General features: G+C 43.7%; 1 protein-coding gene across 1 annotated transcript in view; it reads left to right on the top strand.

Moving 5' to 3' along the window:
* LOC129080285 (nuclear body protein SP140-like) overlaps positions 1-23,113 on the top strand; it is a 33,158-nt gene extending 10,045 nt beyond the window's left edge. Inside the window, exons 4-17 of the mRNA XM_054585556.1 lie at positions 759-839; positions 2,080-2,142; positions 4,664-4,810; positions 7,064-7,117; positions 7,752-7,844; positions 9,683-9,736; positions 13,739-13,843; positions 15,881-16,023; positions 17,147-17,194; positions 19,692-19,807; positions 20,496-20,604; positions 20,905-20,982; positions 21,192-21,335; positions 22,103-23,113. Of these exons, the coding sequence (XP_054441531.1) occupies positions 759-839; positions 2,080-2,142; positions 4,664-4,810; positions 7,064-7,117; positions 7,752-7,844; positions 9,683-9,736; positions 13,739-13,843; positions 15,881-16,023; positions 17,147-17,194; positions 19,692-19,807; positions 20,496-20,604; positions 20,905-20,982; positions 21,192-21,335; positions 22,103-22,219 (1,352 nt within the window). The 3' untranslated portion in view covers positions 22,220-23,113. The remainder of the gene's footprint in view (positions 1-758; positions 840-2,079; positions 2,143-4,663; positions 4,811-7,063; positions 7,118-7,751; positions 7,845-9,682; positions 9,737-13,738; positions 13,844-15,880; positions 16,024-17,146; positions 17,195-19,691; positions 19,808-20,495; positions 20,605-20,904; positions 20,983-21,191; positions 21,336-22,102) is intronic.
* Positions 23,114-24,517: the final 1,404 nt, after the last annotated feature.

Below are 24,517 nucleotides of genomic sequence, written 5' to 3'. Positions count from 1 at the left end.
CCTTTAACTCTTCCCCAGATACCCATCCTGAGCTTCTTGGTTTATTTCCTTCCCATTACTTTTCTGGGTCACCTACATGCAGGAGCCCTTGGCTGGTGCACTGACCTCACATTTCTGGCAGTTTCCCAGGCCCTGGTCCAGGCCTCTTGGGACGTCCTCCAGTGCCACAATATTCACTCCCCGCTGGCAGCTTCAGAAGGTGTCCTTCCTTTGTCCTGCAATCTGGGTCCCCTGGACATCTTTCTCGTTCTTCCTGTGTCCTCTGGTGTATCTTTGTGAAGTGCTCACCTTCCCTGATCCAATTAACACCACCTTTTTCTTGAACAGCCATTTATTTAAAGTTTTTTCCTTTCTCTTTTATACACATAGACCTCTACAGGATTGTTCTTCTCCCAAGAATATTCTTTTTTTTCTTACAGTATGAGCAGGTCAGAAAAATACATTGCACATCCATTACTTACTTGACACGTGGTTTTCCAGCCATCTGTAAAATTTTTTTACATAAATAACAAGCTCAGGATATTTCTGTGATCCTTTTATATTGACATTTGAGTGACTCCTATCTGTGTGGGAAGCACAAGGACTTCCTTGTTGGGAGTTCTCTTTTCTGTCCCAGGGATGATGCCAAAATTGACCATGAGGACTGAGGCTCACTGAGTTCCTCATTTCAAGGTTGAAAAATTCCTAAAAGGGCAAATTTGAGAAGATGTCCCTGGGCTGTGATGCAGATCTCTAACTTCTTTCCTCCCCCTCTTCAGTGATCCAAAGGAAAATTTGTCACCAAGCAAATGGAGAAAAGAGCACAAAGAACCATATTACCCAGCTGAGCCTTGAACAAGGTGATTGCAACCAGACAAAACCTGATTTTTTTCTGCAAAGAGTAAAAGGGAAAGGTGGTTGGGCCTGAGTTCTGAGTGGATTTGGGGAATCAAGGAAGAACTGCTGAGAAACCTGGAGAAGGCAAGGAGGGGTACTTGTATGATAATCTGACCCGGGGCCATTCTGGAGGAGCTGCTGTGACAAGAGACCATGGGCCCAAAAACCAATAAAATGAAACAAGAATCTAGTCAATAAACTAGACTTAAAGACCATGCTAACCTGGAAAAAGTTGTGATTTAGAAAGACCCAAGTAGGAGAAGATAAGTGTGAAGTTGAGTAGGGCTAAGAATTATGGGCCCAAGGTCAACATCAAAGAGCAGACCCTTACTAATGGCAGATAAAGGAACTGATTAATTGCCAGAGATGTTGTTCAATGCAGAAATATTGAAGGAGATGGGCAGTCACATAAAGAGAGAAGAGAGGAAGTTGTGAGGTGTGGAGGAGAAGATGCGAGTGTTTTGAGAGAGAGAAGGAAGAGAAATGAAAGATGGGGGGAAAGGGTAAAGGACACAATAAAACAACCATATTATTAGGAGCTCATTCAGTGAACATTTAGTCTGGCAGCTGTGGGCTCAGTGCTCGCAGCTGCCCTTGGTGGCTGGTATCACTCTCTGCCCATTGGCAGAAAAAGAGACTGAAAGGTAGTGAGACCATGTGTGTAGTTGGCTTGGGGTCAAACGAGCAGGAAGAACCCAGGCATTCTGAACCCAGAGCCCATGTTCTAAACTCTGTACATACCCAGATTTTCTCATAGAAAGGACAGAAACTTGAGACAACTATAGGGAAATAAATGCAGAAAGAAAGATACAGAAAGATGGATACCAAGAGCTGGAGGAAGTGAAGGAAAATCCGACCCTGAATCCTGATGACAGGCCCAGAAAGCAGAGTGGACAGACGTGCAGGGGGAGGGTGTGTGTGAAGGGGGGTGGGGAGCCCAGTAAGACCACCCATCTGGGGTAGCGCCAGGGACTGAAACAGGTCCCCTGTGGCTGTGGCTGACAAGACAAGCCACCGCTAGTTACCGAGGGGCTCAGGGATGACAGAGTGGGATGGCCTGACTGAGGCCAGGGGGCCGCTCTGCACTGATACCTGGGGAAGGGGGGTTGTCAGCTCTACGTTGTAAAGACTAAAATGGGCCGGAGGAGAATGGCACAGCCCAGGCTTCGATTTCTGGTATAAGGTTCCAATTTCTTCTTTCAGGAACTGGTGACAACGCCCATCAAAGCATATCCTGGCTCTTCCCAGATCTGTCCGATTACAAAGGTCAGTTCCTTCTGGCCGCTCCGTGCTCCGTTGCTGCTCTTGCCCCGTTCTGGCATGGGCTGTGGTGCGGGGGCTGCTCCTTTTTAGTACAGGTTGCCCGGAATTGTCCATCTGGGCATGTGCAGTGACTCCAGAGATGTGGATAACAGAGCCTCATACACTGCGGTGCTTGGGAGGGGTGGCCCTCTCCCTCTCACGTGCGCTTGCTGCCAACTGCTGCATCTCTGGGCCCTCTTGTCCGTGTGCCTGGCTTCATGGCATCTGTGTCAGTGGTGCTTGAAACAGGCTGCAGCCTCCGCTGTTTGGCGTCACATCCAGCGTTGGCCAGCACTGCAGGAGAGAGGGCAGCGGTGATGACTGTGTGCCTTGGAGGGAGAGTCCCTCGCCTGTTGAATCCTTTACACAGGACCATGTGCCTCCCGTGCAAACCCTCTCCCATCATCCTCAGGGCGGCTGGGCCAGGAGTTGCTCTAGAAACACCAGAAGGGCCTCTGAACGAACACTTGGTCCTTTAGCAACCAATGACCACTGTTTACAACTCTTGACCTTCCCTTACTAAAGTTACTAAAATATTTAAAATATGATAAATTTAAGACATTAACCCTGAAAAGTTAATTTTCTGACCAGTCACCCTACCACTTGTAGTAATACAGGCAATGTTTTATTTAATCTTCTTAAATGCTTAAGATGCTGGCATGTCATTTGGGTTTTGCAGAGGACAAAGGATCAGCTTCGAGACTTGGGCTCCTTGTGCAAGTTCAGCCACTGAGATGCAGGGCAGTGTCAGAGCAGGGGGTCCGGTGAGCCACCGCTGGTTCCCAATTCTGCCCTGAGACCTTGGGAAAGGAACGTCTCATGTTTGTCCCTCAGTTTCAGCATCTGTAAAATGGAGGTGGTGATAGCACCTACCTCACAGGGTGATGGATGGATTTTAAACAAGTTATGTATGTAACACATTCACAGTCATGCCTGGGTCTTCATCAGTCTTCCATGCATTTTTTCACATAATTATGTTTAAAGATAATTATTATTTGTCCATGGGCCAGAGTCTAAGCTACTCACCACTGCAGTGAACCGTGGGATTTTTTCCTCACAGTTGTCCATGGTGGATTTAATTTTCTCCGAGGCTGTGGAGCAGTGATTAAAGCGATACCAACCTCAGGCCCAGGAAAATAAATTGAGGGGCACAGGTGCCCCATCTTTATGTCACACCAGTGTATAATAAATTTCATGTCTTTATTCCCTGACTCTCCTTTGGAAGTGAGTGACATAGAGGAGGCTCAGGGAACTTCCTGCCCATGGAAGGTGTAATTCTGTAGCTTCTGTGGGGTATGTCATTTAATAAAGGATGTTCTACAGTAGTACATTTTTATAAAAGAAAAATACCTTACAAAGTGATTTTCGAAAGCACCATTCTACTTTCAGCAGATCACATAAGGCTAAAAGGTAATACTTAACATGCACCCAACATGCATCAGTCCATATTATTAGTAGTTCATCTACCGGTGCTGCTGGTGGTACAGGAAGCAGAAAGAGGAAGAAATTGTGACTAGTTATGAGCAGAGAAGGGATTCAAAGTGTGTGGGGGACGAGGGGAGAGGATGGGTAGGAGGCCATGACATTATAACCCAAATAATGCATAACAAACAACGAATAAATGTGTCCAAGAGCAGGGACTGTTGACTGTGGCATGCACAGGTGAGGAAAAGGCCGTGTCTCATTCACCCGACACTCCCCAAGAGGGGGCTCCAAGGAACTGTGGATGTGACACAAATCATGTCCCCCAACATACAATCTATTTTAAAATTGAGGGAATTAATTTTTAAGTCATCTTTACATACATTACTTTGCTTAGAAAAAGGGCAGTAAATGATAAATATGCAAGTGCCCTGAAAAAATGTTTATCCATTTATACACTGTTGAGATTGTGGGAACAGAGTGGGAGGGGTCAATGGAATGAGTCATCAGCAGAGGAGGTTCACCATGAGGAAGAGGGTGCACAGACCCTGGGTGGTTTACTCAGGGATTCATTCCTTGTTCATGTTGCCCTGCTCTGCCCTCTAACCCTGGCCACAGACTCCTGCAGGCTTGCTTGCCAGCCCCCTTGCTCCTGCTTCCTGCTGGGTTCCTAACCTGGGAGACACTAGCAAGAGACTGAGAGTGGGCACAAGGGAGAAGCCTGGTGTTTCCCATTCACTGACTTGGGCAGCAGTTCTGGCTGTAGCTGCATCTCCTATGGCTGTTCCTCCCACCAAGTAGAGCAGACTTGGCCCAGCTTGTACCTACGCAGCGACCTTGGCACACCACCTCCCTCTTGGTCCCTCCCATAGCTTCTTGTTGACCATCTTTGGGTTGCCACATTCTTCCATTTGGACTTCTCAGCTCTTCCATCAGCTGTATAACTAATTCCTTGGGTTAAATTCCCTGGGTTCTAAAAGCTTCTAAAGCTTTGTATTTTCCTGTGGGACCTCGATTGATGCAGGAAGCACATAAAATATCTATAAATCAAAATGTGGTTTAGGTACAGCCATACCTGAAAATGAACTCTCAGAGTACCTATGTGAAAAAGAACAGATCAATAAGAAGGAAACAGGTATAACCAGTGGCAACAATGAACTAGAAAGCCAACAAGCAAATGAACAACGTGCCCAAGAGTCTTATCGAGCAGGTAAGACTGAGTGGTTGGGACTGATGCGTGTGGAGGGGAATCAGCAGGCGGAAGAACCCTATTGTGGGTGAAGGCATGGGGAGGCTGTGGCGATGATTGGAATGCTAGGGAAGAGGAAAATATAAAGAAAGACAAAACTGATATAGAAGAGGCATTCGTGGATCACAAAAATAATTAAGAAACAGAAATAAGACAGGAGAAATTATTATGCAGTAAAAAGAAAGAAAGAGCTACTACCCTTTGCAACAGCATGGATGCAACTGGAGAGCATTATGCTAAGCCAAATAAGCCAGGCAATGAAAAACAAATACCATACAATCTCACCTAAGAGTGGAACCTAATGAACAAAACAAACAAGAAAAATATAACCAGTGACATTGAAAGGAAAAAAAAAAGGACCGACCGCAATGCAACCAGCAGTCTGACGAACAGGCAGGGCTGACTGAAAGAGTGTGTGAGGGGAACCGCGGTACCTGTCGAGGGTCTGGGACGCGTCACAGGGCCCAGGGAGGCCGCCTGGTGACCTTGGCTACAAGTAGGAAGGGGAGAGAACTCGTGCCTTATGCAACAAGTTCAGCAGAAAAATGTCCCCAGTAATTGGAAAAATATCTAAAACAGAAAAGGTAAATTAATGCATTGATGTCAGAGGGTATATTTCTGTATTCAGAGGGAGGGAGGGATGAGGGTAAGAGTTAAAGAAAAGGGAAGTGATTCAACCCAAGATATTCATGAAAGGGGATGGAAAAAACTAAACATGAAGACAAGGAGAGATATAGAGAGATACTTTTGCCTTTACCAGTAACAGGCACAATTAGCCAAAATGGGCTGAACCAAAAGGAAAGTGAAGAAAGAGGCTTTGCTTGGGGTGGTGCGTGCACAGTGCTGTGTTCAGATGACATTTTATTGAGTTGTACACTTAAAGCCTGTAGAGTTTTGTGAAACAATATCACCCCAATAACTTAATTTAGAACTAAGAAATAATATTAAAATACAAATAATTAGACTCCTTTTTTAAAATTAGGTTTTATGTAAACTTTCTGATCTATCTTTCTAGCTTAATAGGTAACAGAAGGGCCCCTTGCCAGTGACTGGCCTCTGCTCTGGGGACAGGGAATGGAGCATCACTAACCTACAAGGCAGGTGACTTAGAGGACAGACCAAGTGGTCTAATTATAGGCCATGACACATGGGTTTTGCAAGATGTTTCCAAGCTTTATTAGGGAATTTCCTGCTGAATTGTCTCCTTGGTCACACATTGAGACACCTGAAGAACACATTTCCTTTGTGCAGTGATCGATAACCTTGACTCCTTAGAATCAAGCAAAGGAGGAGGGACCCAGGAAGCCACCTGTTCATGACTCTGAATTGCACCAGATGAGAATATTAAGATTGTATTTCCAGACAACAAAAATTCAGACTCTAAATGTAGAGTCTGTATTGCTGGTGAATCTTATTCTGACATTCTCTGTGTATATTGATTCAATTACTTCTATGGCACCATTTTGAGCATTTAACTTCTCTGACTCTATTGGACAATAGAAGTAAGCAAGAGGCATTATAAACTGTTGTTTAATTACATGAGCCCAATCAATTGATATATTAAGTGTAGCAATAATACACTACACTAGTAAAGAGTAGTCTTACTACATATACTATCATGTCTATTAACACCGAAGAGTTGAAATAATAGGTGTAGTCTCTACAAACATTCTTTATATTATGCAGAGCAGAGCGAGCACAGAATTTCTGTATTTGTTGACAATATTGTCATTACTACCAAACTTAAAATATCTTCAAAGAATAATTTGTGCTGGTATTTAAAAATTTGTGCTGAATAATTAAGGAAAAATTGGCTCAGACCAACACTCTTAAATCCAAATGATACTTAAACTAGTGGTTTACTTTTTGATTTTTCACAGGGTTTTTGTGAATAAAGGTTCAATTTTTTTTTTTTTTTCACAAAAACCTTAACAGGGGATAAGGTACCCAGGTTATCCTAGCATTATAGTTGAGGACACTGGAGATGGTAACGTTTGAAGATCAGTTACAAATTCACATGCAGAGTAAAGGGGAGGGCAGGGCAGGAGCCCAGCATTGTGCCCCTGGGCACCAGAACTGGCTTCAGTTGAAGGAAAGAGGAAAATGCTCATCTCAGCGTTGAGATTGTCATAAACCCTACCTACTGTGTGAGTTGCCATAGACTATGTAAGACCATTGCAAACAAATAACTGTTTTCTCCCTCTTACTTTATAGAGTCCGTGGACTTACGAAGGTCACCTATATCTGGAAAGAGACTTTCCAAAAGAGGTAAGAGCAAATAAGAACTTTTCATGGTTACCAATCAGCAATGTTTTCTACAAAAGATTCCTTCTTATTCTTTGCTGTATCTTTTATAGTAAAATACAAATTTGCATTAATTTAAGATAGTTTGTATTTTACCTTTTATATTAATTAGGTTAATGACTATGACAAATAAACCCAAAGAGGTCAGTGACTGGAACACAACAGAATTCAGGAGGGGAAGGGGTGGGGCTCTATTTCACAAAGACATTCTGGGAAGCAGCCAAGTGACAGACCCGCCTTCTTCAGTGGCAGATTTGTAAGACCACCTTGGGAGAGAAGCAGAGCTTATAATTAATGCAACGACACCCAAACACAAGTCCAGACAGCTGCATGTAAGGGAAGAAAGAGAACGCAGTGCAGAATGCGGAGGGCCCAGAGAACGCAGAGGAGCCACTGAGAGTGAAGAATCTCCACCCCAGGCTCAGGGGACAGTAAGCAAAAGAATACTGACCTGCAGGTCACGTGACTACAGAAGGCAGATCACGGAGGTCTGAGGGAGGGACAAGCTAGCCCTGGGTTTTCAGAACTTCCTATTTTTTCCACTCTGAGTTCCTTGTCACACTCTGAGACCTTCAACGGACATTTGCTCCTTCTGCAGTGAGAAGTCCTGAAGGGCCTTCGGGGCTCAGTGCAGAGGAGCAGCGCCTGGGAGCTGGGAGCCCCGCCGTGGGAAGTGGGGCTGATGTGGAAGGTAAGGACCGCCATCGCTGGGCTCCAGGACAGCAGGAGGCTGAGGTCTGAGCTCCTGCCCCTCTGGGCACAGCCCCCGCCCGGGGGACCCGTTCCTGCCTTGCTCTCGCGTGGCCGCTCTGAAAACTGCAAAAAACAAAATCGACTGACAGACGAGATAGGAAGATACTCATAGATACAGAGAACAGACTGACAGGTGTGAGAAGGGAGCGGGGTGGGCGGCTGGGTGAAAAAGGTGAAGGGATCGATAAAAAAAAAAACCCTCATACATAGACACAGGCAACAGTGTAGTGATTCCTGGAGGGAAAGTAGGCTGGAGAAGTAGAAGAGGGTAAAGGGGGGATAAATAATGATAGAAGGAGACTTGACTTGGGTTGGTGAACATACAATACAATATGCAGATGATATATTACAGAATTGTACACCTGAAACCTATACAATTTTATTAAACAATGTTACTCCAATAAATTCAATAAAAATTTTAAAACAATAAGGAAAAATCAATAAACCTGCCAAGAAAGAATCTTTTAAATTCAGGCTTATCAGGATGGCTCTGGCAGGACAGTGGTGCCTTCTTATTGCACATTCAGATACCTGGCGTCCCCCAGGGAGCTGGGTCACATGGCGATGCTCATGCACGCAGCACCTGTTCTGGAGAGATCAGAGAAAGTGGGACAGTCAGCTGTGGGTCAACTTCGTCACAAACCTGTTCAAAATTCAATAGACTCTAATTAATTTTTAGTTATTGAGACAAGAAAACTTCTGGTTATTACTATCAAGTTCCATTCATGGCTTTGGACAGATGGCCCCAACATGACATTGGCCTATCTAGTGATATTTGAACAGGGCTTTGCAAAAAAGCATACCTAGTTATGTTTACAACAACCTAAAAGTTAGGCCAGAGGTAACTGTTGCTCCCCCATCCCACCGTTGGGGGGTCATCAGTTTGCTCTCTGTATCTGTGAGTTTTTCAGGATCTTTACACGTCACCTAAAATTACCAAAAGGGGCAGAAATAACAGCCTGGACTCCTAGCAAACATCCAAAATCTTTTATTCAAAACCTCTGAAGTCACATATAAAATAATAATAATAATGTTTTATTGTTTTAGAAAGACACTATGGTTTATATCCTGTATGTTACAAAAGACCCCAGTAAGACCTAGGGCAGAAATTGTTCTCAAATATTTTAATGTTTCTGTAAATTATGTTTTCACACCACATGTGATACATAAAAATTTTTCCTAGACTCACGGCAGCTAAGTGCAGGTTAGCTTCCAAATTAGCTGCAAACCTATGAAAATAATGTTAGTTTTCAAAACTTCTTTGATTCTGCATATGGGCTAAAAGATTGTTGTGAGTCTTTGCTTCATTTCATAATGATCTCTTTCCTTTAGATAAGAAGAGACAGAAATGATCGTCATCAAGTCTTTATGTTCTAAATCCTTCAACAATGTGAGGAGTTACAAAATTTACAATGTGATTGGTTATAGATTACCAGCTGCATTTTCCTTTGCTTCCAAATCCTGTGGACATTGAAAACAATTAATGTAGTTGCTCTCCTTTTTGGGGACCCAGCTGAGAGGGCACTGACATCTCACAAAAATCTTAAGACCAATACCTTTTGTTATTCCTGCATAAACTGAAGTACAGAGGTATTTAAGGTGTTTTTAAAGTTCTGGACTCCTACTTCTCAAATCAGTAGGTTTTCAGTTTCCTTTAGAACGTAGAGAGAATCAAGAAATCAAACATTGTATAAACTCAAGCCTCCTACAGCATTAATTATTAATTAATTTTACTTAGTCATTTCTGTTTTCTCATCACCATTTGTTATTTTCTAGGTCCTGTGGATCTTGGAAAAAACCCTACTTTACAAAAAGCCACGAGAAAAAGAAGTAAGAGTGAATAAGATTATACTTGCTTTTAATGTGAAAGATGAGTTTTAAATACCAGAGTTTCATCATCATCATTATTTACAACATTGCAGTAGGTAGAACAATGGCTCCTTAAAGATGTCTGTGTCCCAGTCTCTGGAACCTGTAATCTGTTACCTCACATGGCAAGTGGACTTTACAGATGTAATTAAACCAGGGGCCTTGAGATGGGGGAGATTATCCTGGGTTACCTGGGTAGCCCCAATATACTCCTATAGGCCTTAAAAAGTAGAGACTCTTTCTTGGCTGTGGAGAGAGGAAGCAGTGAGTGTAGAGGGATGGCCAGAGAGACGCAGCAGCGCTGGCTCTGAAGATGGAGGAGGGACTAGGGGATGCCCGTGACCTTAAGGAGCAGGAACAATCAAGGAAGCAGAGTGTCCCCGACAGCCTCCAGAAAAGAATGAAGATCTGCTAAAAACTTGATTTTAGCCCAGTGAGGCCATGTCAGAATTCCAACTGACATTAATTGTGAGATGATAAATTTGTGTTTTTTTAATCCACTATTTGTAGTGATTATTAGGTCAGCAATATGGAAATAATAGAGATTTTGGTTCTTTAAGTGGCTTATGGATACAAAACATTCCTAAAAATGAGGCAGTGGTGTTGGACAGTGGCCAGAGGCTGGAAGAATTCATTTTAAGTAGGATGATACAAAAATCCTGGATTACCTTGAGCAATTTGTGAGTAGAAATGTGGATGCTAAACCTAGAGAAGACTCAGGAGGGAAGACTATGGGAGAGAAAACCTGCATTGTCTCAGAGAAAATGTAGATCATCCTGAACAGCAGAAATATGTAGGACTATGCAGGTTAATGGTGTGACTGGTGAGGTCTCAGAAGGAAATAAGGAAAGAGTTTTTGGAAACTGGAGAAAGAAGACCCTTACTATACACTGACAGAAAAGTTAGCCAAATCCTTTCCTGCAGATAAGTGGGAAACAGAACTTCCTGAATATACACTAAGGAGATTTCTAGATGATGAAGATGCAGCTGTTTTTTTGTTGCTGCTTACCGTAAAATGACAGGGAAATAAGGTAAATTGAGGAGAGAACTGCTCAACAAAAAGGAATCAGGACTTGATGATTTAAATTATTTTTAGCTTACTTGGCTTGAAAAATGATTCTAAAATTGATATTCCCTGTCAGGCAAGTGTGCTCTACAGAACGGCCAAGAATGTGGCTTAATGACTTTTTGCTAGAACCTCAGAAGCAGTGAAAGATCAGAGTATTCCGTCACAGAAAGGTTCTTTGATGAGATTATGTATGTGGCTCACAGATGCCCTCAGCCATCTCAGCGGAAGCCAAAAATAGGTATGTGAATATATAGGGAAAAATCTGTGGAGGAGCCTTTTGTCTAAGGGAGCAAATCCCCATGACACGCATGGGAGACCCATTCGGTGCTTGAGAATTTTATACCAAATGAAACAGAGCTGTCCATGTGTGATTCCTGGAACCTGTATTCTGTTTCTTTACATGGAGAAGGCGACTTTGAAAATGTGATTAAGTTAATGGTCTTGAGATGGGGAGATTACTCTATATAGTCTGGGTGGCACTCATCAGTTTAGATAGGTCTTACAAATAAAAAAATAAAATTTTTCCTGCTGTAGACTGAGGGATTTATGTCTATGGAATATGACCAGAAAGGTGTAACCTGGCCGTCTTTGAAGACGAGAGCAGAAAGCAATGAGTCAAGAAATGTGGGCAGCCCTTGGAGCTAGAAGAGGTTAAAAATAAATTCCTTCTCACAGCCTCCAGAAAAGAACAAAGCCCTGTGGGCACTTTGATTTTAGACCAGTGAGACTTGCATCAGATGTCTGATCTTTAGAAATGTAAAATAAAAATTTGGGTTGCTTTAGGCTGCGAAGTTTATGTGAATTTATTACAGCCGTAACAAGGAACTGCCTCCTTTCATAAGACAAAAAACAATAACAACAAAAAAGAATATTTTGCCTTTATATGATTAGTTTACATCCGTTATATCAGTAATTTATTTATTTTTAAAATGTTCACTACATTGACTCTAGTTTCCAAGGCCCTTTGTAATTCAGAAATCCTTGAAAAGACGCCCCGCGGCCCCCGGAAACGCCACAGAGAACGGCCTCCCAACGCGTTCACCCCACACAGCAGGGCCTGCCAGTGTCCCCAGGAGGGCACACTGCACAGCCACTCGGATTCTTGTCACCAAAGGGGGCTGAGACCCAATCCATTCATTGGCTTCCTGCAGCATTTACCGCATCCCCTAAACTGAACGTGTTTTGGAATCCTGGGGTCACTCTACGGTGCAAGTCACCGTGTGTGTATCAGGGAGGCAAGCGCACGCAGCGCCCTGAAAGGGACGTACCCACCACCGAGGTCTGTGAGGATGTGTGTATCCACCAGCCGGGGGAGGACGGACATGGCTTAAGGCCTGGTCCATTTCTCAGCTATAAGTCTTAGAGTTTTTGTTCCGTTCATTGTTTCTAGCCCTTGATGGGGCAGGATGGGGGAAGGACACTGCCTGAGGACAGTCTATCCAATCTGCCCTCTATGTCCATGACACCAGCCCGGTGACATTTGTTCTTTCACAACCTTCCACCAAATAGCTAAGAATCAGTGTGGGGACATTGGCCAGAGACGTTCCACATGGGAAGTCAGATGCTGGCACCAGCCCCTGTTTCCTCCGATTGGATGCTGAGCGGCAGACTCAGCATCCATGTGGTGAAAGACCTGGACCAGGTGGTTTCCTTCTGGAAGGAGGACTCAGGGCAGCTCTGGATGACAGATGTCATTAATGCCTCTCCACTTCCTACATCTCCTAAGTGTTTCTTCTCTGCTGTCTAGATCTTTGCTCTTCCTTCCCGTTACAAAACCTACATGTACCATTCTGGTGGCTGCAATTTCCTCTTTCTTTCTAATAATCTTCTATTGCCAGACTTTTCATCAAGAAGAATCAGCAAAAGCATTTCCAAAAACTAAAATCAAAATTAAATCTGAATCATCTGGGCACTCTGAAGGCTGCGACCTCCAGGCTGGATGGGCAAAGTATGAGGCATCATTCCTAGCAAGCGTCAGAACTGAATCCAGAATTTTCAGAATTGGTCTCTATAATGCCATTAGTCCCCACCACTTTTGTTCTGATCACAATGCAGGAAGGAGCTGATCCCTTTCTTCATTCATGGGGGACAGCAGCCTTCAGTGCCCAAAGAACCCTAACAGGGAAGCATGTGAACAGGAGATGAGGTAAAAAAAGTCAGATGATCAGACCATTAGGTTCAGCTTTTGATAAAGGGCAGACCGTTGTCAGATGGCAAATGGTCCAGACAGCCATATAATTTGAAGATTGTTCTAGAGTTTACTGGAACAATCAGCTTTGAAAAAGCTCCCCTTTCAGCTTTGAAGAAGGCTGCTGTGGGGGAGGAATGAGGCAAAGCAGCGAACACAAACAGCAGACACCGTGTCCATCAGGTCGGCCCATCGCTGTCCTCTCTGCCCCTGCGTCAGAGCTCACACAGGAAGAGGCCTGTACGGTCTGGACTTTGTCTGCAGCGACCTGAGTGCAGGGAAATAGCCCCGGTGCAGAGCCCCCTCCTACCAGGGCAGTAGCTGTGTGTGCCACTGTCACCTGAGAATCAGGGGGTGACCACATGGCGGGGAGCTCAGACAGTCTCACGTGGACGCCTGGTGTCTCTACTACAGCGTTCTGACTGGGGGGGGGGGGGTTTGAGAGGTGAAATGAAGGTAGACATTCTGTGGTTATGTATCAAGAGTGTCACTGACTCGTTGTAATAGAATTAACATGATTTATAAATAAAAACATAATTAAAAAAATAAAATAAAATGCCACTGAAAAAAAGACTCTGAAACTGCAGATTTATGGAATAAAGTTCCCTAAGCACCCCTATGACCTTATGGAAACAACCATCACATGGTAGGAAGTTGTCCATGTGCAATTGTGAAATAAGACAGAATGAAGATTCTTCTTTTTCAGGGAAAAGACAGCACCCAAGAGTGCCTGTGAATTTTCACGCTGAAATACTTCCTGTGACCTGTGGGGAGATAAGCGGTAAATTGTTTAAGAGGGAATTTGAACAAGGTAAGTTTCAAAGTTTACTTTAATTTGCAGCCACTATATGAAGGAATCACAAGAAGTAATGTAACTAGCCATGTGAATATTCCTTCATTCAAAGAATTGAGGCCCCACTGTGGCTAGAAAGAAGAAGGAAGGGATCCCTAAGATGATATTTTTACCCTAAAGGAATGGTGCATATTAAGTGCTCCCTGCCATGTGGAAGTGCCCGTGAGGAAACCCAAGGAACCAAAGAGAAGTGCAGGATCGTCCGTCTCTGGGTGGAAAATGCTGCACTTTTTACTTTGAATCAGATATAGCAAGCTCGGCTCCTTGTGTCCCCTCTGGATAATCACCGCCAGGACAGGGTGTCAGGTGTGGTGGGGAGATCACAGGGTTTAGAGTCAGAAACCTGAGTCCCAGCCTCAGCCCTGCCCAGTTAGACAGTGTGAAGGCTGGGACCTCCCCGAGCCTGAACGTTCTCATCTGAGAAATGGGTGACATGTACAAACATGCCTCCTGGTGTGACTGTGAGAGTTAATTTGCATAATGAATATAAAGTGTTTGGTGATTTTAACATTATAAAACTTTTCCATAATTGTCTATTCGGATGAACTCATAGAAAGTTTCTCTTAAAGTAGATAGTGAAAACCAACTAATGTCTGCAAATTAACTATTTTTAAAAATAGCTTTACTGAGGTATAACTCACATATCATACAATTCACCACTTGGAGTATAAAATTCATTGCTGGATTTTTGTTTGTTTCTTTTATTTGTTCATAAGATTATGCAACAATCGTCACAATCTCATTTTAGACCATTTTGTCTCCCACTAAAGAAAAGAAAACTCACACCTCTTAGTCGTCAATGCAACTCACCCCACTGCCTCACCCTCTGCCTTAACCCAGGCAACCACTAATCTATTTCCTGGCCTATACACTGGACTATCTAGGCATTTCATATCAATTAACTCATATAACATGTGCTTTCTGCGACTGGTTCTTTCATACCATAATGTCTTCATGGTTCACCCGTGTAGAAGCATGTATTATATTTCCTTCTTTTTGATGCCAAATAACGTAATACTCCATGGTCTGGATTTGCCATATTTTGTTTATCTATCCTTTTGTTGGGGTTTTCTACTTTCTGGCTATTACGAAAGGTACTCTTTTTGAACATTCACATAAAGTATTTGTGTGAACGTATTTTTAAAAATTCTTTTGGGTATATATCCAGGAGTGGAATTACTGAGTTACATGGTAATTCTATGTTGAGCTTATTGAGGAAAAACTGAACTATCTTCCACAGGATTTCACCAGTATATATTCCCACTGGCAAAGTGTCAGGGCTCCCATTTCTCTACATTCTCACCAACACTTATTATTGTCTTTCTTTCTCCTTATGGCCATCCCAGTGCTTATAATGTAGTATCTCATTGTGGGTTTGATTTTCATTTTTCTAATGGCTAATGTTACTGTGACTGTCCATTATGTATAACTTAAATTTTCCACTGAGTAATATTTCCCAATTATTTTAATGTTAGCTACTCATGATTTCAGGGATGGAACACCTCTGCTCAGCAATGCCATTACACTTAGATGAAAGCTGGTGTAATGGAGGGCACCGACGTTGCCACGGTGCCATTCTGAGCAGCAAGGCCCCCACCTGAGATCTTAGTCCACGGGAGGTTCTGCTTCCACGTTGCCGCAGGCCGCCAGAAAGAGTCTGGCCTGTTTCCTTATCTCCATAATTCAATAGCAAACTGAAATCTTCTTCTTGTTCAAAGTCGCATGCTTTTCCTTGTAGGTGACTTTAGAATACTTCTCTACTGTTGAGTAGATGCTAATGATCACTTTTTGTTGTTGCTGTTGCATGAAGGTCAAAGATATGTGCACACAAAGCAGGAAACCTTTGGGAATTCTGATGTATGAAAGGGGAGATCAGACTCTTCCGATATTGATCTTGTGTCAAATTGGGTGGCTCCACATCCAAGGTGGTAGGAGGCCAGTGTCTGATCTCTGAGGACAAGGAGATGTCAGGATCAACTTATCCCGGTCTTGCAGGATCCACAATGAAGTGTATAATGACAGAGGATGGAAACTGGTTCACCCCCAGGGAATTTGAAGTTGCAGGGGGCTATGAAACTTCAAAAAATTGGAAGATGAATGTCCGCTGTGGTGGGAGACCCCTAAAACACCTGATGGAGGTATTTCAGCGACGCGCAGGAGGGGCGACTTTCCTTGTTGTAGTCGAAGATAAGGTCACCGATTGATCACCCAATGTATGTTGAGTTATCTCCAGATCCCTGAGGCCCCTGACTTTATGCTTCACTAGGGGAGAGTCGCCTGACCCTCCTACCTCAGTACAAGGGAGCCTGTCGATTTCTCAAAGGGGCTCTGCCAGGGTAGATTCAAGAGCTCCAGCAGATAAAGGTCATTCTGACTCAGGAGCCTGCAGACGACTTTGGGCACTGAAAGAAAGAAGACTGTAGGCAGTCAACAAGTGGGCAGAAGACACTCCAGAGAAAGAATGGCTTGGAAACCAGAACCACTAGTAACTAGGCTCTGTGGGTTGAGGTAGATGCATTGAGCGTGATATGACCTCATCCACAAGCTGGGGCTGTGTGCAGAGGGATTTAACGTCAGGCTAAAGAGTTAAAATTCATAACATAGTGCAGAACCAGGGAGGTCTCCTGAGGTGTGACATGACATATTTAAAATAGTATCTCAGACAACATGGGGACTTGAAATGACTTCATTGTCTTTCAGCCCAAAGAACCTATAGTCAACATACAAGGCTCCCAAGTCCCTCCTGTCTGAATGTTCCCTGACTGACCTGCCCTGGTCGTTCCTTCCCTGGGCCCCCTCAACTTACCATTAAGGCCCTTCTCATGTTGTTTTATTCTTACCCTCCTATGCATTCCTTTTGACTCTCTAGACTACACTAGGGTTTGTCCTTCTTTGTGTGCCCAGCATTGTCCAGCTGCCTGTAGGTGTGGGACCCGTGTGTGTCGGTTGAATAGCCCTGGTGTGAGGAGGCAGGTGTGAGAGGCACTGGTGGGAATGGGGAGGAGGGGAGAGGTGTCAAAGAGATTGTGAAGGCAAACCTCTGAAAACTTAGGAAAAGAGCACATGAGGAAGGAAACGTGTTCTGAGGAGGATTTTCTGGGTTCCATGGATGAATTCTAGAATCAATACAGGTGAGGAGAGAGTGTTTTGCATTGAGTTGATAGTGTGAGGTCCAAGAAGAAATATTTACAAGAAGGTAATGCCAGACTCACAAAACATAAACACAGGCTAAGCATATACTTGGATCTTTTTATCTTTCAGGAAGAAAAACTACCTATACCGCCTGTAAAATGTGGCAAGAAAAAGAAGGTGATTATCTTTTTATACTAGTTCTTATTACATAACTGATTTTATATGTACTGCACATTTTTTATGGTTTCTTAATTGTGTGATTAGCATTAAGTTTCCTCTTTTCTTCTCTCCTACCTATTTCATTTCATTTATTCATTTGCATCCTTCAGAGTTGCTCCATTGAACATTAGTTTGTATGCAAGGTTATCTTTGAATGTTAAACCATTTGATATTTAGATATTAGGGAACCATCAAAATAGACTCACAGAAGAGTTATAGTTAAAGATATTGTATGAGTGTCAAATGTCATGCCAACATGTTTATGGAATACATAAAAACATTGCTTAAGAAGGTAAGAGGGTCCTCAACTCAATCCCAGATTTTGTTCTTATTTTTTACATCCTCCTCCATTACTCAGTAAAACATACACACAGATAAACAGAATTCTTTCTCAGTTGGAAATTATTTTTCCTTTATGGGGATGGTTCTGTTGGGGAGGGAGCTCTTGGGAGACAGATGTAGCCTACGTGAGGGGCTGGCTTGGAAAATGGTTTACTTTGATGCCCCCCAGTGGCTCCACCTCAGGGGGTGTGCAGGCCTCCTTTCTGTCTGTGGAAGTGGTTTCTCCCTCTGTAGAGTAAGGCTGTGGGGCAACAAACAAATACGTAATGTGCAGTGTAGATTCAGGCCAAAGTGGTAGTGTTTCCAAGACTCGGTATGAATGAGAACTTGAGAAGGAGGGGGAGGTGGGAGGGGCCGTTCTCACACTTCAGGTAGGAATGGCTGCCCAGGACTTTCACAGAATCCCCCATTAGCTTACACAGAGCTGGCCAGTGGGACTTCATCTGACACTGGGAGTGTAAGGTCCAGACTTTCACCTTATCTGATGATCTGCAAATTTGGAACTAAATATCAGTCTTTGGGACTTTCCATCCACTGAGTTTACAGAAGATAAAATATATTTAACATTATTAATTCAGAGCTTACTTTAAAAAGCAGTGTCTCTACCATTCTCCATGTGTCTAGGGTTACTTTATCTGGATTACCTAAAAGAGCTAAGAACTTCTGACCAATGGGTCTATCGTTTTCCATGGTTCCAACACTCTGTAGCAACAAGGGCCAGTTTCCCATGAAGTGACTCGAAGTGGCAAATCTCAAGACGCATTACTGCCTTGTTGGGCTCTCTTGTCTCCCTGAAATTCTCTTGCTGATGGTACCCCCAGTTTCTCTAAATTTCAGCATGGCACCTAGTATCACATGACAGCTTCCTGTCTCCTGATGGGGGCCACTTACACTTTCTGGTGACAGCTGCTGTGTTGTCAACTAATCTCATCTACTCAGCCAAAACAATCATTGATTATATGTTCATATTTAACATGTAATAGACATATAAAAACATGTAATGTCTCTTCCCAAGTGAAAGAATACACATTTATATACTCATTCAACATACAATTGACTGCTTATAAATTCAAGATGTCCATTAATGAGGGTTGAAATAATATTCCTGGCCTCAAGAACTGTTTCACCTTCATTGTGTACCATGGAAGTATTACTAGAAGCAGGGATTCGGGGGTACCCAAGAGGCAGGCAGTGACATGACCATTTCTCAGGCTACTTTCTAGGGGATCACACTTGTCCATGACCTTTCTGCTCCGGCTAGAGATAAAGCTGAGGCTGCCTCAAGGGAAGGAGGCCAAGTCTTTCTCCTGAACACACACAAGCAATGCAAGTGCAGTGCGCAGTGGTCTGTTTCCTGTGAAAAGTCAGCCAGGTGCCTTCTTAGGAATTGGATGGAAGCAAGATGAGGGTGACATTCTGGAAGAATTGCCATACCAAAAGTTTGGATTCATTTTATCTTTGGTGTGATGCCCTGGACGAGCTGTAGGAGGTGGTGGATATCTTCTCTGGGATACTTGTATGGCTCCCAGGACACTGAATGATAGATGGGGACTTAGAGGGTCCTGTATTACTACTAATGGCCAAGAGTCCATGGTGAGGAGGAGGCAACTGTTCCAGCAAAAGTACCCTCACTCCTGTTAATGATAATCTTCCCTAGGGTAGATACTACAGGCCAATTTAACAGTGACTTATAAGATCCTCATGCGTTGCTAACCACACTGGCTCAGGCCAAGTCGACACTTTGACTTTACTGAAATCATGTGAAAAATTCTGTGAAATAGCATTGTCTGGATCCCATGCTCTATGAAATATTTAATCAGTCTGAGCTATTGCTTGTATATTACCATTAGTTAAAGCTTTATATACAATTCTGTTACATAAGTTTCCCAGTCTACGACTTAAGGAGAACACGAATGCCTGTGCTCAACCCGGACCAATTGATCAGAATCTCTGACATTGGGAACAGGACTCTAGTATTTTAGTATTTTAGTATCTAGTATTTTTAGTATTTTAGGATACTAGACAATTTGGTTGATAGCAAGGCTGTGATTCTAGAATCTAAGAGTGGTGGCCTTCTGGGGTCTCAGTGTGGATGCATTGTTTTACCTTCTAGCTTGAAACGTCAGATGTATGTGAGGTCTGCTGGTATGGAGAAGACCTCATCCGCTGTGATACTTGTTCAAGAGTCTTTCATGGGCCCTGTCACCTCCCACCAGTGGAGACTAAGAGGTTTGTGGGATGCAGCCCCCCGTCTCTGTATGGGGTCCTTCCTCCTGCCATGCACGCTCCCCTTGGGGGTCCTTCCTATTGTTCTGGTGGGGAAAGAGCAGGGCTGGAGGTCCGGGGTCAGCAGTAAGGTCCAGGAGCTGCTGAAAGACGCTGGCAGCAGGAGGGGAATGTTCTCCTCTCTTTTGGGGAGGATGAGGCCAGTGGTTGGGCTCTTTGCCAGCAAATCACTGCTGTCCATTCCAGAACTTCCTAAGCATGGACTCTGGGTCACGGTAGTGGAAGCCAGCTGTTTATGTTGTCTGCTTATTTAGAAAAGGCAACAGACACGAACTTCTGCCATGTTCTCAAGTGGCTGACTGAGGCCCTAGGCCACTAGGAGTTAAGGTCCCGTCTCTGGCACTCAGGCCTGGTGGGCAGGCCTGGTACTCCCAGCAGCTCAGACGTGGAAAGGAGAGCCCACCACTTACCCTGACACCTCCCTGTATGTACTGAACCCTCGCTGGTATCCTGGATGAGAGGAAGGTCATCGTCTCAGGCCTTACATGGCGGACCTGGAGACTCTGGAGAGTGTCCCCTTCATTCTCAGTCTCTGTCCCTCAGCCATTCCTGAAAGGGGAACAGTGGCAGCCCCGGGAACGGTGGCTGTTTCTGAGACGTTGCCCTGCTCACTTATGCTTTGCTCATTCAGGAGACCGTGGAGTTGCACCCTCTGCAGGATAAAGGAACCTGCAGGAAGGCAGCCAGTTTACCATGAATCGGAGGTGCTGAAGAGACCGATGGGGCCTGAGGAGCAGCTGGTGAGTTGATTTGAACCTGGAAAGTTCTTTTTTCCACTCCCATGTGAGAAGTCAAACAGTTAAAGGGTTAGGGACATGATGCCAAAAGGTGTCTGCATTTCTGTCCTGGTCTCATCCACCCTGAAACCTCACTGGGATGGCATGCGGGAAAAATCCCTCCACCGTTACTTGTCTGTTTCCCAGAGCCCTACCTGTTTGAGGAAACTGCTGGAAAACTAGTGTGGACATGCCCCTGCCTGGGCATACCTATGGGTCATTCACTCTAAGTTACTTTTCATTCAAACCCTCCTTCTCTTGCAGAAATGCGAGTTCCTCCTCTTGGAAATCTATTGCCATCCAGACAGCTGCTGTCTTGAGATAATTCAACAAGATAATTATGTAAGTAATAAAAATAAACCATGATTACAGCTTGTTCATTGTCACCTGGTGTTAGCCTGTGATCTTGTGGGATTTGTGACCTGAAACCCATGGAGTGGGGGCAGGAGCTGTTGTTATCTGTACCTGGCATTGGGCTGGATTTTGCAGAAATCCAAACAAGGCGAACATTGCACTGTATCACAAATTCTCTCATTAATTTTTTTCTCCAGCCTCTAGAGACTTTTAAAGGCATGGATCATTCTATGATGTTGAAGAAAATCAGGAAGAATCTACGTGAGCGCTGTTACCCCTGCGTGGAGGGGTTCATGAGGGACATGCGCGTCATCTTTCAGAGTCACAGGGCATTTCATAAAGTAAGTGTCTCTCCTGCTTCCATTTCCTTTTTTTCTCCATTTAGTCATTTTGCCCTCATTTTTTGATGTACGGAAACTTTACAGTTTACCTCACGCTATAACAAGCCTATGTAAGCAAGATATTGGAAAGCGAGTGGCTTTTAAAATTCAAGACAGAGCATAGCAGTGAGTTCCTTGGTGCCCCTGCAACCAAAGCTTCAGACCCCTGAGCGCTCATTCCTCCCTTCAAAGGCAAGAAGTGCCCACTGAGAACAGAGCATCCTCCCCTCTCTGAACAAAGTCAGAGGTGAATTGCGTCCCAAGGTCACAATGCTTCCTATGTCGCCCCAGATATTATTAATCCAATATCTCAGAAATTTCAGACTCCAGTTTCCTTTGTATGTTAATGAACCACATAGTTAACAGGAGTCAGCAGAGAGAAATACAATGACAATTTGAGAGAAATATCACTGATTGTACTTAGACTTCTGTAATGTGTTATTGTTACAAAAACTTCAGATTACTTTTCTAATTATCCCTCAAGTAAAGAACTAAAACCAAATGAATAAGAGTCCTCAAGCATGGTAATGATTTTCCATTTTTGCCTAGTTAATAGTAACTAACTGTGCACTCAGGACACAGAAATTATTCTTAGCCATATGAGCTTTTAATCTTCACCTGGTTAATGTAATTCAATTGTGTTTTAGGCAAGAGTTGTGGCCATTCCAAATTGCAAGGTGTCTAATGATAGTGATAATAAGTGTCATTATTTTTGTCATTTTTTTCAGGATCATGCCTTGTACTTAATGGGAATTAAGTTGGAGGCCAAATTTGAGCAGTGTTTTAAGGACGTGTTTGCTATTCAGGAAAGAAAACAAGAACACACAGAAAACGAAATTAAATAAGAGGACAATGCAAGAAGAAAATTAGAACTTCAAGAAAGAAAAAGAAACTATCAAGAAGAGAAACAGACATCCTAGATCCAAAGAAGACAACAATGACATGGAAGAATTGAAGAGAAAGCTTCAGCACCAAACTCAGTTAAGCAGAAGAAAGAACCAGTGAGCTAGAGGAGAGGTTATTTGAAATCATCCACTCAGAGGAGCAAGGGAGACTGAAAAAGAGTGAAGAATGCCCCCAGGACTTAGGAGACATTATCAAGGGAACATATATGCATCATGGTTCTCCTAGAAGTCAAAAGGAAAAAGAAAGGAACAAATTGTCTATTGAAAGCAATAGTGATTGAAAATTGGGGAAAGAAATGGTCATCTATGTTCTTACAGCCCACTGGCCCACATAGGTGAAGTTTATTATTTTTTGTTAGTTTTAAGTTTTTTTGTTGTTCAATTACACCTGTCCCCATTTTTCCGCCATTTCTCTCCCCTGACTTGCCTTTTAGAAGGGCTTCATGGACAAGTTTTGTAACCGAATGTCAAATTTAAAGACAAAGAGAGTGCTTTGAAAGTAGCAAGAGAAAAGTTACTTGGTACATACAACAGAGCCCCCAAAAGATTACAAGCAGTTTTTGAACAGACACTTTGCAGGTCATGTGAGAGTGGATGATGTATTGAAAACAGTGAAAGCGAAGAGCTGCTGTGAAGATTAGTACTCAGCAAAGCTGCCCTATAGAATTAAAGGAGAAAGAGACCTACCCAAGAAAACGGAAGCTGAGGGCGTTCATCCCCACTAGCACTGCCTAGGTGCTCAGGTTGTTTGTGCATCGTCCCAACACACCAACGTTGCAGGTTTGGTCCCCTGTCAGGGCACATACTAGAACCAACCAATGCATAAATAAATAAATGGAACAGTAAACAGATTTCTCTCTTTCTTGCTCCCTTCCTCTCTCTCAATTCAATAAAAAAAAAATTAAGTCAAAGAAATATTATACTAAAAAAAGAAATGCTAATGTGCATTTTCCAGGCTAAAATACAGGAATGTAATTAAGTTTGTAAAACAAAAGAGCAAGATGACCTAAATCTGCACTATGCACAGTTGGGTATCTTTCTTCCTTTGTTCCATGCACAGGGAATTTAGAGCGGGAAGGAGGTAGAGAGAAGGCAGGGGCCCAAATCCCTTGGAAAGAGATGGCTGCGTAGATAAGTCCTAGAAGCAAAAACGAGATTCAACAACCATAACTCAACCTCCTTCTTTAACATAGAAAAAAAAACCTTAAGCTTTTCAGCAATAACTGGTATGTCTCATATGTACAGATGGTTTGTAAGTATGAACTCCAGCTCAAAATCTAGAATAAGCCATGTTTTTTCTCCAGGCATATTATTTGCTCTGTTATTTTGCTTATGAAACAAGCCTGCTCTAAGTAGGCATGTTTTGTTGTTTTTTTCCTCTCTTGTGAGCACAGAAGTACAAAGTGTATGTCGTTGCATGTGGCTGCATATCTCCTAACAAACACATGCCCCTGACGCTCTGCACGGCAGCATCTCTCCTCTGTGGTGGCCCGCGGCTCAGGGCAGGGGACCCCTGGGGTCTCCAGGAGCCAGAACAGAGCTGGGCCTGGAGTGGGCAGGGCTGGCGCGCTGCTTTTAGGTGGGGACAGAGAGCTTTGCTTCTGATCCATACGAGTGAGCTACTACCCAACCTGTTGCTTTCAGAAAACATTCTGGAATTCTGGACAATGGTCGGGGAACAACTGTCCGAGATTTCTGGAAGGTGAGCAAAAGTTGGGTGAGTCTGGAGGTGAAGTGATGCACAGACAGGGGCAGCACAGATGTTTCCTGCTTCCTGTCACCTCACTCTGAGGGCAGCCACAGGCGTGCATGGGTGCCCCAACCTTCCAGAAAGTTCTTGTTTATTTTTTTTTGGACTCAGCATAGCCAGGAAGAAACCATGGCCACCATGCTCTCTGGGGATGAAGGTGGAAAACCCAGATGGAAGGAAGTCACAGAGAAAAACCTCAAGTTCTGTGTATGAACTCTCCCCCGGTATCGCGATGTGAGTTCTGAAACAGCTGACAGGCAGAGCAGGGCACAGACGGAGAGAAAACCCCCAGCTGCCTTCCTGCTAAAAGCTGGATCAAGGGACGTGGCTTAGAGGTGGGCCAAAAACGAATCCCTAAATCTGAACCCCGCAAATGGACTAATCCACAGGCCTCAGCTGCCCCAATTTACCACCCCCAGCCCTCACACACCCCACAGACCCCGGTCCCTGTGCACCTGAGCTTGGGGGAGCACAGAGCCCCGGCCCCT

This window comes from Pteronotus mesoamericanus, unplaced genomic scaffold (assembly GCF_021234165.1).
Source record: "Pteronotus mesoamericanus isolate MK-2021 breed Mesoamerican mustached bat unplaced genomic scaffold, CSHL_Meso_final contig_90, whole genome shotgun sequence".
Classification (NCBI taxonomy): domain Eukaryota; kingdom Metazoa; phylum Chordata; class Mammalia; order Chiroptera; family Mormoopidae; genus Pteronotus; species Pteronotus mesoamericanus.
This window is presented reverse-complemented; position numbering and strand designations above follow the sequence as displayed.